Source organism: Lagenorhynchus albirostris, chromosome 1 (assembly GCF_949774975.1).
Source record: "Lagenorhynchus albirostris chromosome 1, mLagAlb1.1, whole genome shotgun sequence".
NCBI classification, from domain to species: domain Eukaryota; kingdom Metazoa; phylum Chordata; class Mammalia; order Artiodactyla; family Delphinidae; genus Lagenorhynchus; species Lagenorhynchus albirostris.
The window spans coordinates 77,471,259-77,487,938 of record NC_083095.1 but is presented as its reverse complement, the minus strand read 5'-3'; the positions used below and the strand labels follow the sequence as shown (position 1 = coordinate 77,487,938).

Below are 16,680 nucleotides of genomic sequence, written 5' to 3'. Positions count from 1 at the left end.
GCTCAGCAGTATTTCTGGGATGGTCCCAAGTATCTACCACTGAAGGGGAAGCTAGCCCAGGAGAGAGGCAGACTAGCCCACCAAGAAGCCTGTGCCCCCTTACTTCAGTCCACAGGGCCAAGATTCTTGGGCAGGGTTCTTAGTTTATCCAGAGGCAGCCTGAGAGCCCAGCAAGGAATTAAGTGGAGTTTAGAACCAGGGTTCGGCCCAAACCATCTGGTACACCTCTCACTCTGAAATGCCCCCCTCGTCTCAGTAAGTACCGGGCTCAGGGAAGTTCAAGGATAGCTGTGTGCACACGTGTTCATTCATTCCTGAGCCTCCAAACCTGCACACGTCTGGAACCAAGAAGACCACAGCTGTGGAAACTGCGGCAGGGAAGGGAGTTGGGGGTTCAAAACAGCAGGTTAGGTTATGGTGACGTGTCACTGCTGTTGTCATTATTGTCTTCTTAGTCCCCATTAAGGAACCGAGGAGGATTGTAATACAAATGTGTGCCTCCTACAATGAAATGGCCCCACTGTGGCTCTGCCACCTTTTCAGATGTTTCTCTGTGAGCAGAGATGTCTATTAAGAACTATTGGGACTTCCCTCGTGGCTCAGTAGTTAAGAATCTGCCTGCCAATGCAGGCGAAACAGGTTCGAGCCCTGGTCTGGGAAGATCCCACATGCCGCAGAGCAGCTAAGCCCGTGTGCCACAACTACCAAGCCTGCGCTCTAGAGCCTGCAAGCCACAGCTACTGAGCCCGCGTGCCACAACTACTGAAGCCCGCGTGCCTAGAGCCCGTGCTCCACAACAAGAGAAGCCACCGCAATGAGAAGCCCACGCACCACAACGAAGAGTAGCCCCCGCTCACCGCAACTAGAGAAAGCCTGCACACGGCAACGAAGACCCAATGCAGCCAAAAATAAATAAATTTTAAAAATAAATTTAAAAAAAGAATCTGTTGTGAGGAGGCCATAACTGTTTGAATCATGGCATGCTCTTTCATAAGGGAATAGTTACGCAAACCCCCATCTGCCTTGCCTTGGGAATGGAGGTTTCTAACCAATTTCATGACACTTCATTTTATTCACAGGCTGGCATTATTGAAATGGGTTTTTTACTGCTAGTTTTGAATGTTAGTACAAATTTTCCATTTATACTCATTTAATCTTGAAGCAGCAAATATGTACATTGGTAAATATCAAGGCACTGGGAGAAGAGCTAGCAGACTCACCCGAGGAAACCAGGACCGTTGCTGGGAGTGTGTGAGTGGGACAAGCTCTTTGTAAAGATGATAATGCATTTTCTCAGCATCTCTTTTCTCTGGCTTCACATAGGATTTAAAGAACAAAAGAAATCCCCGTCTGGTGCCCTATGCATTATTGGATGAGCGTACCAAGAAGTCAAATAGGGATAGCCTTCGTGAAGCTGTCCGGACTTTCGTTGGCTATGGCTATAACATTGAGCCATCAGACCAAGAACTAGGTAATCAGCGGAGATTGTTCCCTCTGGCCCCAGTTTACTAAACAGGTCTTCTTCTGGCGGAATGCTGACTTTCAACAGGTCTGACTTGCACTATTAGAAATGCTGGTGGTGCTAAAGAGTGCTAAACTCAATGGTGTATTTTAGAAGTGGGGGGAGGGAGGAGGGGCCATGTTGATAATAAAGTAGTGTCGCATGGACAGATGTTTCTGTAACGAGCACGTCTATGACATAATCCCACAGGGAGTAAGTTGTCCTCCAGCATAGCTGAGCTTTTCAGGATATTTGGTCACAAAACCAAGTTACCTTTATTTCTCTTGTTTTCCAAACATGTGAATAGCAGCTTACTTTGGGGCCAGGTAATGTCATCTCTAAATTGAATTCTAGCAGTGATTAAAATCACCAGCTTATGGTTATTTAACATGTCACTGCCATCTCATACCCCAGGGGATACCATAGGCTAGTGGGACAGTAAAACCTGGTTAAGGGGATGGATTTGGAGGAAGACAGACCTGGGTTCAAATCTTCGCTCTCCTTGGTTTATGGGGTCTAAGACCTTGAACAGGTGAAGCTCTCTGAGCCTCAATTTCTTCATCGGTAAGAGGAAGACAGTAATACTGATTTCATAGGATTATTGTGAGGAAACACTGAGATTTAGTTTCTACTGCAAAGCAATCACTCACTGAATGGTGGCTTGTATTGTTATTATGATATGATGATGATAGTGATGATTATATTATGAACAGAATGCTGTATTGGCTAGTAGCAGATCTGTCATCAGCCTTTGTTGTTGAAAGTCTTTTGAGGCATGCTCCCTAAATATTAAACCTATGTTCTCTCTCTCCCTCCTGCACCCTCTACTCCCTTTTCTTCTCGATAGCCGACCCAGCTGTGGAGAAAGTCAGCATAGACAAGATCCGCTTTTTCCGGGTAGAGCGCTCTTACGCAGTGAGATCTGGAAAGTGGTATTTTGAGTTTGAGGTAGTGACCGGAGGAGACATGCGTGTCGGCTGGGCCAGGCCAGGCTGTCGGCCTGACGTTGAGCTGGGGGCCGATGACCAGGCCTTTGTGTTTGAAGGCAGCAGGGTGAGTCTGGCTGGTGTCCGCATGTCCTCAGTCCGGGTTTTTCTGCTTCAGATATTTCCCCAGAAGTGAAAAGTGCTGAGTATCTGGATCTCTGGCTTCAAAAGGGAGGAGCCACCGCACTGGCTAATTGAGACCATAGAATGATCATCACTTAGTGTTTGTCCCTTCACTCTTTCCTCTGGAGAAAGGGAGGGCTACACACTCTCGTCCTTTCCATGGTCACCTCCGTATCTGCCTTGCCTCTGAGCCCATGTTCCCCTCTTCAGGGGAGGCTCACAGAACACTGTGCAGCCAGTATGAGGGAAAATCTTACCACTTTGTCTTAGAGGGAGTTCGAATTGTTTTCATAGCTGACTAGGTATTGGGAGACTCAGGCCACCTTTTCTGATGAGCCTTGTATATCTTGGTTTCATGCATCTGTAGATAGACCACTTCTCCCTGTGAGTTGTCCTTGGTAGGAAGGGAGGTGCCTTGTAGAAACCAGGTACCACTGCCCATTAGGAGAAATTATTCATGGGGTCATTTCTCCAGTAGTACAGGGCCCTCTAGGCTAGGACCTCCATTGCTCTGAGCCCTCGCTCTTGTTTTCTAGGGCCAGCGTTGGCATCAAGGGAGTGGGTATTTTGGACGGACCTGGCAGCCAGGAGATGTGGTTGGATGTATGATTAACCTGGATGATGCTTCAATGATCTTCACGCTGAATGGGGAGTTGCTGATCACCAACAAAGGCTCTGAGCTTGCCTTCGCTGACTACGAGATTGACAATGGTAAATCCACCAGCTTTCCCCCCTTCCACCTCTACGAGATGAAAGGAAATCTAGGGAGCAGGGTGAGATCTTCTACCTCCTCACTTAGGACACACTGACCTTTGCAGATTTGAAACCCTGGTGGTGAAGATGAGATCTTATACTATCATTTTTGAAGGATCAAGACAAATAATATTCTGTGATAGTTGATGTGTGCGGTGTAAATCTAAGTCTGAACTTGCCGAGAGGCTGACCAAGGGGCTCTCCTCTAATCCCCTGCCCTGTGCCTTGGCATGTTAAGGTACCTCACGTTTCCCAGTATCACAAAGGAAATGCTAATTGCATGTGGACTGATAAGCCTGGCAGGAGAGGAAAGGTGGTGAGTTAAAGAATTATCCTCATATTCTGAATTGAATTGTCAATCTGAATGTCTGTAGTTGATGCTTGGACTTGATGCTTTGATGAGAATCACTGAAACACAGAAGTTTGACTTAGCTGTTCCCTTGAATGAAACAGAATTTATTTTGAAAGTCAAGCATGCTATGAAACCCAAGCACACTTGCACTTGTTAATGGCCGTGAATAGACTGCAGTCAGGGCAGTGCTTCCGGCTACACAGAGGAGCGATGGGCGCTTCTTATTTCCCATCGACAGAGCTACGTTATGTACAAAGGCTGTTGGCACCAGGAGAAGGGAGTACTGGACTGGGAGTTAGCTGACTCGCTCCTAACAAACCGTGTGGCTCCCAGACGGGCTTGGCTTGACTTCTCTGGGCTTTGCCTCCTACATCTGTACCAGAAAACAGGATGATAGACTGCATAAGTGCCAACATCCTTCTCAGTTGTAAAATTCTCTGGCAGTGACTTAATACCAGCTGTGGTCACACCCCTGTGCTTGGTGCCTTGCCACTCTCTGCTGCTTCAGTACAGACGAGAAGGAGGCAGGGAGGTCGAGAGGAAAAGAGGCTGCTCTGGGTCAGGAGGCCTGGTTTCCTGTCCTGCCTCTGCCCTTCCCACCTGTGACATCTCGGGTTGACTTTATTTAATGTCTTTTAATGAAAGACATTTATTTAATGTCTTTTTACCTCGTTTCCCTCTCTGTAAATGATTAGGGTTCCTGGTAGCTTTAAATTTCTGAGACTTTACAAAAAGAAACAGTCCTCCCTCCCCACCCTGAAAGTTAAAAAAGATAAAACTGCACAGGCAAAAGCAGCAGAAATACATGAGTATGTTTTTCTGTTTTTTGTGGGTTTTTTTGCGGTACACGGGCCTCTCACTGTTGTGGCCTCTCCCGTTGCGGAGCACAGGCTCCGGACGCGCAGGCTCAGCGGCCATGGCTCACGGGCCCAGCCGCTCCGCGGCATGTGGAATCTTCCCGGACCAGGGCACGAACCCGTGTCCCCTGCGTCGGCAGGCGGGCTCTCAACCACTGCGCCACCAGGGAAGCCCGAGTATGTATTTTTAATACATATAAAATACTATGTATTTACAATGTGTTTTAGCTTTACAAATCACTTTCACACTTTTTGCAGACATCTATTATCCGCAACATGCATATCCAACTGTACCTTAAAAGAGCTTTAAAGATTTTTCGAAGAGCCACATATCTGGGGTAATAGAAAAGTTGCAAATCAACGTATTTTCCTAGAAAGACAGGGTGACTGAAGCCAGATGGGGTCATATTTTAATGCCTTCTAAAAAGGTTTAAAATCAAAGTTTTGAAAAATATGTTTTTGGAAACAACCAGGAAAGCTGTTGCCAGCAGAAAGAATGGTTTATGCGCTGGTTCAGAGGCAAAGAGGGGGAAATCATGTCGGTGGGCATGAGGGCAGTGGAGAAGAGTATCCTCTGGCACTGCTCTTTGGAAACAGATATTTACCAAGTACCCATCACAGACAGTGCTCTCTTCATGAGGTTGGAGGAAAATGAAGAATTAGAAGATTCAGATTCATCCCCAAGGAGCATAGCTCCCTAGAGCAGGAAGAGTCCAAAGACCAGAGACCTTGTTATGGTTCCCCTGAGTGTGGATTTGGGGAGGTTACTTGTCTATGAGACTTTGGCTCAACCTAAGGAGGAGACAAGACTCTTGTCTATGTGCAGAGTTCTAAGAATTCTGTAAAGTCTGAAGCCTTGCTACGCAAGGTGTGGTCCAGTTGTTATAAATGCAGACTCTCAGACCCCATGCCTGTCCTACTGATTCAGAAACTGCATTCAGACAAGACAGTCCGGTGGTCCCTACGCACTTTAAGGTATGAAAAGCAGTGGTCTAAAGTATACACAACTGTAAATAGTAGCAAAATTAAGGAGTTCATTTTCTAGTTGGAAAAATAAATCAGATGAAAATACGGAAAGGTAACTACCAGTGTGAAGCGGTGGGTTAAAAATGGCAAATGACCAATGCAGCATGAAAATTCTATAAGAATGGGGTTGGAACTGAAGGTTAAATAAAAAATATGAGCTGTCTACCTCTGAGGAGAAGGGTCTTCTTCTAAGGGGATGTGAGTCGAGTAATAGTGTGGAATCAGGAAACGGCAGGAAAGAGTGACGATACATTTTGGAAGATTTGTGTACGGAATTTACAGAAGATGAAGGTGGAAAGAACAAGAAGGTGTAGATTATAGCCTCAAACATCAAGACTTGGTCTTTTTATTCAAAAAACTTTCTTTATTGTCTAACCTGGGCCCAGCATCCTTGGACTCCACTCTCTATGACATGGGGAGCTGTCCTAGGGTTTGTGCAGAAGAATACTATAAAGAAGAGGGATGTTTTAGGAGAACTCTGTTTTTAGAGATCAGCTGTGCTGTAATGAAAGAGATGCCTCATAGACCTTTTGTGTACAGAGACATGATTTAACCTTCAGAATAACTGAGTCTATTATTAGCACTCTGTTTTATAATAGAATTGTACTGTGCTGTGTTAACACACTGTACTGTAGTATTGTATCGCACTTTAATCACACAGAGACAAGATCATTGGGAGGCTCTTTCAGTTGTGTGATGGCTCAGGAGTCAGAGGAAGGGCAGTTGAGAGGGAGTCTGCGTGCTTTTCTTTGATGACAATAACCCAGAGGCCTAGAATCACCATATAGCATCTCTATCCTCTGCATAAAGTGGAAAGAGGCAGCACTTCTTGCCTTGAGCTGTTAGGAAAAGCATCTGTTGAAAATAAAACATCTTGTGCATTATAGCCCCATATCAAGCAAAATCCCCTATATGTTTGTGTTCTGGTCACCAGCACCCTAGCCTTGGTGCAGGCCATTCACCCCAGAGGGGGTTGTGCTGTGCGAAGTTTTTAGTCCTTTGGGGGAAGGAATGGGGGCAGGCACTACCATTCGTGGCTGGTTTTTTTCCTCTGGGTTATTTATAAGTTGTCATCTCCATCCTCTCCTGTATCATAGATGATCTACTCTTAGCGGCCTCATTAGAATTTTCCCAATCATTGTTCCCTGGCCTGGACCATCACAGCTCACAGTGTTATCGCCAAAAGGCATCCGGAAGCTCAGAAGCTTCCACGGTGAAACCTTTGCTATTAGTGTTCTCTTTTATCCCATTTAAAGGAAAGGAAGAGAAAGTTCTGCACATGGTGCCAGACCTCAGAACATGCTGTCTGGAAGAGGCTTCAGTGCTGGTGTCCTGTTCTGTCTGTACCGGGCACTCTCCTGGGGCACCTCCTGCCTCGCTCCAGCTTCAGCGTCTGCAGGGGCAGCCTCCAAGGCTCTTCCTGCCACTGGCCTGTCAGGGTTTAACAGATCCCCCAGCTCTGCCGGCAGCTCTTCCGTAGGCAGCAGATGAAACTTCCTTGCGGGCAGTGTTGCCACCATCTGCGCACAGACACACTGGTACCCAAGCTTCCCCTGTCATCCTCTCCCCGGATGGGTGCTATGGCAGGGGAACGTGGCCTCTTGTTTCCTGTGTTTTCTACAAGGCTTGTGACCATCTCAGTGCCGTCCCCGAACACCATCTTTGTGAGGCTTAGAGAATTAAAATTAATGGGTAAAACATGAGCTGCTGGATTGAGACTCTCAGAAACAGCCCAGGGGTGGTCTGGGCAGTCATTTAACCACCTCTCCCCAAGATCTGAGTCTTTCCATTACTGGGAGTGATTTGCTCTCATGTCTTTCTTCAGCCTGAAATGGACTAAAAATGGATCCATGGTTGGGATTGTGTAGATAATTGGTTTCTTTCCAAGCTCCTGAATTATAAAAAGATGACCTCCTGGCTGACTCTCCTCCCAATCACAAAGCCGTATGAGGCCTTGTGATTCAAAGTTTATCAGAACCTGGGGTCCTCTGCAGGATTTAAATGCGTGTGTTCTTGACATACCTTTCCTAGAACAGGAATTCTGTGCACATCTAGGTTCCAAGTAAGGCCGTTTGCAAATTTTCTCCTCAAACCTCTTCAATGATGTCAGCATAATTACTTCTACTAGGCCGCATGTAGGGACGGAGTACTGCTTTTCCCCTTTATTTTTCCGTTTTCTTACTTCTCCAGTCTCATTTGAAGCTAGGGATTCATTGAGTTGTGTGCAAAGTGCAAATCCTTGTGTGTGCACGACATTGTTCACGGTAATGCCAGGTGGCCTTACCAAGTGGATCTGTCCATCCAGATCAACTCCAGCGAGCCGTGTGGCCACTTGAAGAAGGCAGCCCCTCTCCTCCAAGGGGCCTGGAGTGCTTTGTGGTTGTAGGTCTCCAGCTGCCTGATCTAGAGGCAAACTAATCAACTACACGACACTTAGGAAAATCATCTGAAAAGTGAAGGAAGAGTTCATCTCAAAGCCAGTCACTGGAGATAAGAATTAGAAAGCAGTCATCCGGGCCTCAGTCCCCACTGCTTGCTCTTTCTGGACTGCTCTCGGGCAGCCTTGTTCACATGCTGGCTCCACATACTTACCAAGAGACAGAACTTGAGCAAATAAGTTATCAACTTGATAGGCCTCGGTTTCCTCATCTGTAAAATGGGCACAATAATGAGCTAAATCTGTAGAGCGCTGAGCCCGGGGCCTGACACCTAGAAAGTACTTGATAAATATTAGCTGGTAGGGTTTATCATCATTGTTCCCCCTTATCTGTCTATCAAGCAGAGTTATCAAGTTACATGAAGTTGTAACTTCTCAAGTAAAGAAGTTGTAGAAATGGAGCAGAGTCTCTCCACCAGGTGGAGGGAGCTGATTAAATATATCCAGTTTTCAAGTATTCTTCCCTAGGAGAAAGTGCTGGTGCCTCATGAAGATGTAGCTTTGCTCTCGGTCCTTTCTGGAGTTTCTCTTTTCTGGCTCAAGCCTGGGATTTAGCTTCTCGTCTGCTGCTGTACAGAGCTGTCCCCACTGTGCCCACTTAGTCCCGAGGAGGTCCCTGACACTCCCTCCTGTTGCTTTGACATCCCCAACTTCTGTTTCAGAGTCTGTTTTCAGTCAGTGTTCAGCTCTCCCCCCATAGAGATGGCTTCTGCCTCAGAGGGACAGCGCTCTGCCCCGTAATGCGTACAGCCCTCTGCCCTAGGACATAACTGCTGTTTAAATTCATCCCCTGTAACCTTCACCCCCTCTCTTGCACACTGACTGTCAGCTGCTCTGTGAGTCAGAGGGTGTGGGATCTTTTCCCATTTTGTCACTTGCCCTTCTTACAACCTTGGTCAAGTCTGTTAGCTCCTCAAACCTTCAGATTTATCTTCAGCAAAGTACTGTCCCCTCTGCTGATGGCTTAGGAACAATGAGGAGCCCAAGTTCCTTAGAAAAAAGACCTCATGCAGATATGACCTTTCTTCCTTTCTGCATGCATCTTGCATTGTCAGGGGGTCTATAACTAGGAAGTCATTGATATGATCTGGGTTGTTCAGAAGTCCTCATTGTTTTTGAATCTGCTGCTTACTCATCCCATCATTCAAGTTATTGGAGAAGAAAGGGGAAGAGAGACTTTCCTTTTTTTATTGATTTTATTGAAGTATAATTGATTTACAATGTTGTGTTAATTTCTGCTGTACAGCAAAATGATATATGCATTCTTTTTCATATTCTTTTCCATTATGCTTTATCACAGGATATCAAATATAGTTCCCTGAATGTTTATCCATTCTATATATAATGGTTTGCATCTGCTAATCCCAAACACCCAAATAGCCCTCCCCCACCCCTACCCCTTGGAAGCAACAAGTCTGTTCTCTATGTCTGTGAGTCTGTTTCTGTTTCCTAAATAAGTTCATTTATGTCATATTTTAGATTCCACATATAAGTGATATCATATGGTATTTGTCTTTCTCTGTCTGACTTCACTCCCTATGATAATCTCTAGGTCCATCCGTTTTGCTGCAAATGGCATTATTTCATTCTTTTTTATGGCTGAGTAATATTCCCATTGTATATATGTATCACATCTTCTTTATCCATTCATCTGTCGATGGACATTTAGGTTGTTTCCATGTGTTGGCTATTGTAAATAGTGCTGCTTTGAACATTGGGGTGCATGTATCCTTTTGAATTATGGTTTTCTCTGGATATATGCCCAGGCATGGAATTGCTGGATCATACAGTAGCTCTATTTTTAGTTTTCTGAGGAACCTCCGTACTGTTCTCCATAGTGGCTGCACCAACTTACATTCCCACCAGCAGTGTAAGAGGGTTGCCTTTTCTCCACATCCAAGAGAGACTTTCTTAAGATGTCCTGTCTCTGCTCACATCACGGATGGAACGCTTCAAAATCATGTCTCCAACATAAAACTACTATAGTGGTACTTTTCCAGGTTGAAAACCAAAGTACTCTCTTGTAGGTGCGCATGTCTTACCACACAACATTCACTCTTGTGCGTTCCATTTGTCATCCCCACTTCTGTAAGCTGCTGGTGATCAAGATGGTTTCTTTTCCTTCCTTCACATCTTCTCATAGCATAGAGCAGAGCCCGCTGGCCCAGTAGGGACCCAAAAGTTTTGCCAACAATCAGTCTTTATTCCATACTGGAATCAGATCTCCAAAGATTCCTCATTTATAAAAATCTCTGTCTCTAGAAGGGGATAGTTTCATCTATCCCAGTCTCGAATGCCATGCCAGAAACATAGCAATGCTCAGGACGGTGCATGAATCTGTGCTTGTCTGATGGACCAGACCGTCTGCCTTACCGAGTGGTGGGACCACCAGTCCCCGATGGTCCTGGGAGGAGGCTCTTTGTACAGATGTCACCGTCATTGCTAGGAATTCACTGGAGCTCTCTTACTCAGAAATAGTATTGAATAGTGTCCGAAATGAGTTCATAGTTTCTGAAAGCAACCAGCTCAGTTTGGGAGGGATTTATCTTTCACTTATGAGACTTATTTACATAGAAACTTTGTGGCTTAGATAATAGTATATAAGCACTGGTTTTAGGAGGAGTGCATTTTGCCTTTGGTCTCTATGAGCGACTTACTGTTGAACATAAATTCTCTCAAAATAGACCTTTAAACATCCCCTTAAATAAGCACCGCCATCCTAGGAGTGACACGGTTTTCCTTGTAGGGACTCCAAGCCCTGCTTTAGCCACCAGCCTCTGAGCCCGTCCTCCTTTTCTGAGCTCTCCTGGCAGCCTCAGCTGCCCTCTGGCTGCCTGCCGCACATCTTCCCAGATCTGGGATAATTAGTGCTTTCCCAGTTCTGCTGATTTGTTGGTCCACAATTATGATTCGTAAATAGCCTACAAACAAGAACACCAAATAATCTGAACTTCTGCCGTGGGTCTGTTCTGCCTGGCAGTGTTATAGTATGATGAGGATACAGAAGAGAGCTTGGAGAGGCAGTCACTGTAAGAGTGAACAGAGTTTTCTCTGTCTCCTGCTTGAAAATCTCGCTTTCCTGCTTAGGAGGGGGCTACAGCAGAAGGCTGGGAGGATGGGGTTTGTAAACTGTATTTTGTAAACAAGCAGAATCATTGTGTTAGCATCCAAAACGTCTTAGGAGCATACTCTCAAAATGACACGAGCCATTAGACCTCTCATTTCACTGGAGAAGATGCTGAGACCTAGAAAAGTCGAGTGGTTTATACCAAGTCATTCTTTAGGCGTTGTTTTGTTTGGGGGCAGTATTTAAAATTATCTAAGGGCCTAAGATATGGAAGCAAGCTAAGTGCCCATCAACAGATGGATGGATAAAGATGGTGTGGGGTGTGTCTATACACACACACACACATGCATACACATACAATGGAATATTATTTAGCCGTAAAAAAGAATGCGAATCTGCCATTTGCAACACCATGGCTGGATCCAGAGAGTATTATGCTTAGTGGAATAAGTCAGACAGAGAAAGACAAATACGCTGTGTTATCACTTATATGTGAAATCTAAAAAATAAAACAATTGAAGGAATATAACAAAACAGAAACAGACTCACAGATATTGAGAACAAACTGGTGATAACCAATAGGGAGAAGGAAGTGGGGAGGGTCAAGTCAGGGGTATGGGATTAAGAGACACAAACTACTGCTTCCCTGGTGGCGTAGTGGTTGAGAGTCCGCCTGCCGATGCAGGGGACACGGGTTCGTGCCCTAGTCCGGGAAGATCCCACATGCCGCGGAGCGGCTGGGCCTGTGAGCCATGGCCGCTGAGCCAGTGCTTCCGGAGCCTGTGCTCCGCAACGGGAGAGGCCACAACAGTGAGAGGCCCGCATACCGCAAAAAAAAAAAAAAAAAAAGGGACACAAACTACTGTGTATCAAAGAGATAAGCAACGAGGATATATTATTGTACAGCACAGGGAAATATAGCCATTGTTTTGTAATAACTTTAAATAGAGTACAGTCAATTAAAATATTGAATCACTGTGTTGTACACCTGAAACTAATATATTGGAAATCAACTGTACCTCAAAAATATATATATATATATCTCCAGAGAGAAATAAAATAAAATAAAATTACCCAGGGCCTAAAATCAATTTTAGCTAAGGCATGGATAAAGAATTTCACTTTTTCTCTTATTGGTTTTACTTTTCCAGCTGACATTTATTTATGTCTTAAGAAGAATTTTACCTAGATGATTGTTTTTTTCAACAAATCATTTTGAACCAGACTCACTCTTCTTTCCCATATACCAAGGGCAGCCATAAACTCCATGTGACTTCCCGTTGTTGAGTTTATGTGCCAGGAAGAAAGAAAAGGCCGCCGTCCCATGTTTCCGTCTTTCCTGCTGAGACTTTCCTGCTGGGAGGAAGCGAAGGTTCCGCTTCCTCCCCGCTTCCCGGGACAGTCCCGCGGGCTGACCGGGCTCTCTCACCGTTCTGCAGGCTTTGTGCCCATATGCTCTCTGGGCCTGTCTCAGATCGGACGCATGAATCTCGGGATGGACGCCAGCACCTTCAAGTTTTATACCATGTGCGGCCTCCAAGAGGGCTTTGAGCCTTTTGCTGTCAACATGAACCGCGACGTGGCCATGTGGTTCAGCAAGCGCCTCCCGACATTTGTCAACGTGCCCAAGGATCATCCGCAGATAGAGGTAATGCTGCACGTTGCGGGGACCCTGGCAGGCCGGGGGGACCAAGGCCCTGAACTCCCGCTGAGGCTCCTGTCCCCAGGTGGCGCTTGCCTAAGTCCACACCCTGGCTGCCCCTACCCCGGTCACCTCCTCGCTGGCCCTCAGAGCTGTCGTTGCAGGTACCTTAGTTGGGGCAGCTGAGTGGCATCTTACAAGCGGTAAACACCTTGCAGATCCATCCCCAAACCTTTGGGCCACAATGTTTTCTCCAGACATTCCTATACCGGTATTATAGCAATACAGTATCCAGAGACCTTCAATGTTGTTTTCCTAAAAAAGTTCAGTACCTGCGCTCAGGATCATGTGTTCCAAACATGGTTCTCGTCTGCTCATAACTTGACGGCTTTTAGGCTTTGTTCAATTCCTGCAGAACCGTCTCCAGGTTTTTAAGTGGAGGTGTAGTAGTTGATTATGATGCTCCCACCTTGTCGGGGGAGCAGAGAGGCAGAGAAGCCAAATGTTGTAAGGAGACTGATTCGGATTCTGGTTCTACATCTGCTTGCCTCTGTATCGCCCAGCCCCACCATGGTTTTTTCACGGCGTAGGGGTGGGACGGGAGCTGATGGGATGTCAGACGAGTCAGCTCCACCGAAGCGTTAGATTCAATGGCTTGATTCCCCCAGACTGTAAGTCCCCTTCACTCCCTGCCCAGTTTGAATTCAGCAAAGTATCAATTCTTCATCCTCCGCTTTTCCCCACGGTCTTAAATAGTAGAGACTTTAATTTCTCTGATTCCTACCTGGCCATTACTTTAGAAATCTTTTTGGAGGTCATGAACCCCTTTGACAAACTGATAGACTCTAGAGACCCTCCACTTAGCAAAATATACAAACCACACAAAAATATGTAAGCGTACTCATGGACCGCAGGATAGGAACTGTTGTCTAGAATGCAGGGAGAAACGCTCAGATCGTAACAAAATTATTATTGTAAGTCTGTTTACTTCCTCTGCTCTTCCCTCCCACCCCCCCTCACCCCTCCACACACACACACACACACACACACACACACACACACACACACACACACACACACACACACACACACACACACACTTCAAAAATCCAGTTTTGATCTCTCATCCTCCAGTGCATCCCCTGCAGTGCTTGTGCCCTGGAGCTGGGAATTTCCTCAGTATGTAGAGGAGTTTCCAGGAGCTTCTGCGCTCAGGCTGTGACTGTGGTAAAGGTGGGAAAGGCGCTGGGCGGGAGACAGTGCCCCCCAAGGAAACTCTGATGTCTCTTCTTGAGCTTCGGGCTTTCTGGTGCCTTCTCCCTTAGATGTTCTCATGCCCACTGACAGGGGAAACCTCTGGAAAGATTTTCTCCTTTAGCCACTTGTCACCTTCCTGAAAGGTCAGCATCAGCAAATCCAACACTGCATTACCCCCCTGCCCGGCATCCTTGACCTTGCAGAAAGCCCAGTGAGCATTTTTAGATCCCTAATTTAGATCCCTCATTTCCCCAGCCAGAGGCAGGTCTGTGTGATATTTTATAGGGCACGGTCCACGTAAGGATGAGTGTAATGGTTCGTTATCACTCGGGACACCCTTTGTAGTTCTCATAAAGCCTTGACGTAAGTAGCCAGTGAGGGGAGGAGGGGTGGGTCAGAGTCAGGCTGTGTCAGGTGAGGACTGTGGCATTTCCAGGTGGTGAGGATCGATGGCACCATGGACAGCCCTCCGTGCCTCAAGGTGATCCACAAGACGTTCGGCACGCAGAACGGCAACGCCACCATGATCTACTGCCGCCTGAGCGTGCCGGTGGAGTGCCACTCCTCCTTCAGTCACAGCCCGTGTCTGGACAGTGACGCTTTCCAGAAGAGGTGAGGGAGGAGCTTCCAGCTCTCAGAGGTGCTCAGCCTGTCTGTTGCAAAGTCGGCTTTCTGTCTGTCTCCTTCTCACTCTACCTCGGCACAACTCACAGGACTCCTGTGTGAGTAGGGTTCCCTCTGCTTTCAGTCAGGAAGAAATGAGGATGGGTGTGCACACAAGTGCATGCCCGTGCACATGTGTGCGTGTGCAGTGTATAATTAGGGGACCAATCAAGCTTAACTGGGTCACATCCAGTGAACAGGTTTCTGTTCTTCCCAAGCTGTCTGAGTCCCTAGCCTCCTTGCAACCTATAATTCGTATGTTTTTGGAGGAAAAAGAATGTAAGTGCATGAGAGGTGCAATTGTGGTTGCCTTTGTGTGAAATTAGAAGCTTCTGTAGGCAAATACTGCCTTCTTTGCATAACTATGGCCAGTGTCCAGCCCAGCAGCTGTGTGACTTCCTGCTTCCTGATAGGGAATATATTCCTTGCTATCTTTCTTCCCTTCAATGTCTGTTTTTTATTGTTGGTGTATATCTGGTCTGGGTTTCCTCTAGAGTTTTACCATCTACCAAGCTTTAAACAAGCAAAGCTGCTTAAGAGAACAGGATAATGTATTCCAAGGTATCCCTGCCTACATTATTAGCGTCTCACAACCTCCCCCTAGCTCTAACTTACACCTGGGCCGAGAGCCAAGAGTTGGAAGGCACAGCCCTGCCTGGTGGTATCAGGTTGAAAATGAACAAGTCCCAAGACCAGTCAGGATCACTCATGTATAGGAAAGAGCCAGCTTCTTAAACTTGCTTTCATCATTAAAGGTAGATCAGTTGCCTGTCAGACTTGTGGGCTTCTCTATAGACCTGAAGAACTAAAACATGGATTTCTTCCCCCCAGGAAACAGATGCAAGAAATACTCTCTCATACAACAACAGTAAGTAAATGTGCTCAATTATGGTTTTAATTATTTGATTCTTTGCTGTGCCTGGTAATATGGCCCCTACAGCAAAGATCTGTCTAGAGATCCTCTCTAATTGCCAATTACTCTGTCTTTTAATATCCTTCTTGATGCTTCCAGAACGTATCTATGGCATTTCTCAAGTGGGGGAAAGAGAAACAGTTATTCAGTGCAAAACAGAACTCTACCTGGAGCAGCTAATTGGGCATCATTGTGTAATTGGTGCCTATTTGCCACCAGGGACGCAGCACTGCCTTTCTGATTGAAATGAACATCGGTTGGGGGAAAAAGGGGGGACTCTTAATGTAATCCTTTTGTTTGCTCTTTTATGTAAACTTCTATGAATCAATTCTCCCGTCTCTCTGAGCAGTGCCAGGAATAATGTTGAGAGCAGTCAAATGAGAAAAAGGAGCAGGGAGCCAGCCCAGAAGATGGAGGCTGCCTTGGGTTCTTTTCCTTCAAGCTAGGCAGTGGTCAGAAAGCAATGCTTCTTAATTTCTTTCTTTCTCTCATCCTTCTTTAGCACCTGACCAAAACACACACACACACACACACACACACACACACACACACACACACACACACAAATTCCTCTGGAAGAAATGCATGTCACCCTTTCTATAAAGTTATCCTGCAACCCCAAGTTCGTAGGTTAACTATCAAGAGTATGATTCTTGCAGCGGCACGTCACACACTTACTATGTGCAGGACACTTCACGGAGCACATTGTATCACCTTCCTTCTTAAGTTCCAGGGCAACCCCAGGAGATGAACAATATCATGCGCTCTGAGGCACAGAGAGGACAAATGACTTGTCCAAGGTCACATGATTAATAGCTGCCAGAGCCACGATGCCAGCACAAGTGTGTCTGGCTGACCCTTTTCCAATCAAAAAGTAGGACAGACTACACATAAAAGGACTTCATTTGCACTACTGATACTATGTATAAAATAGATAACTAGTGAGAACCTACTGTATAGCTCGGGGAACTCTACTCAGGGAACTCAGTGCTCTGTGGTGACCTAAGTGGGAAGGAGATCCAAAAAAGAGGGGATATATGTATACGTATGGCTGATTCACTTTGCTGTGCGGTAGAAACTCACACAATATTGTAAAGCAACTG

General features: G+C 46.0%; 1 protein-coding gene across 1 annotated transcript in view; it reads left to right on the top strand.

Annotated features, from left to right (window-relative positions):
• RYR3 (ryanodine receptor 3) overlaps window positions 1–16,680 on the top strand; it is a 563,044-nt gene that overhangs the window by 342,329 nt on the left and 204,035 nt on the right. Inside the window, 6 exon segments of the mRNA XM_060146948.1 lie at window positions 1,324–1,471; window positions 2,349–2,554; window positions 3,147–3,321; window positions 12,542–12,750; window positions 14,438–14,613; window positions 15,496–15,532. Of these exon segments, the coding sequence (XP_060002931.1) occupies window positions 1,324–1,471; window positions 2,349–2,554; window positions 3,147–3,321; window positions 12,542–12,750; window positions 14,438–14,613; window positions 15,496–15,532 (951 nt within the window).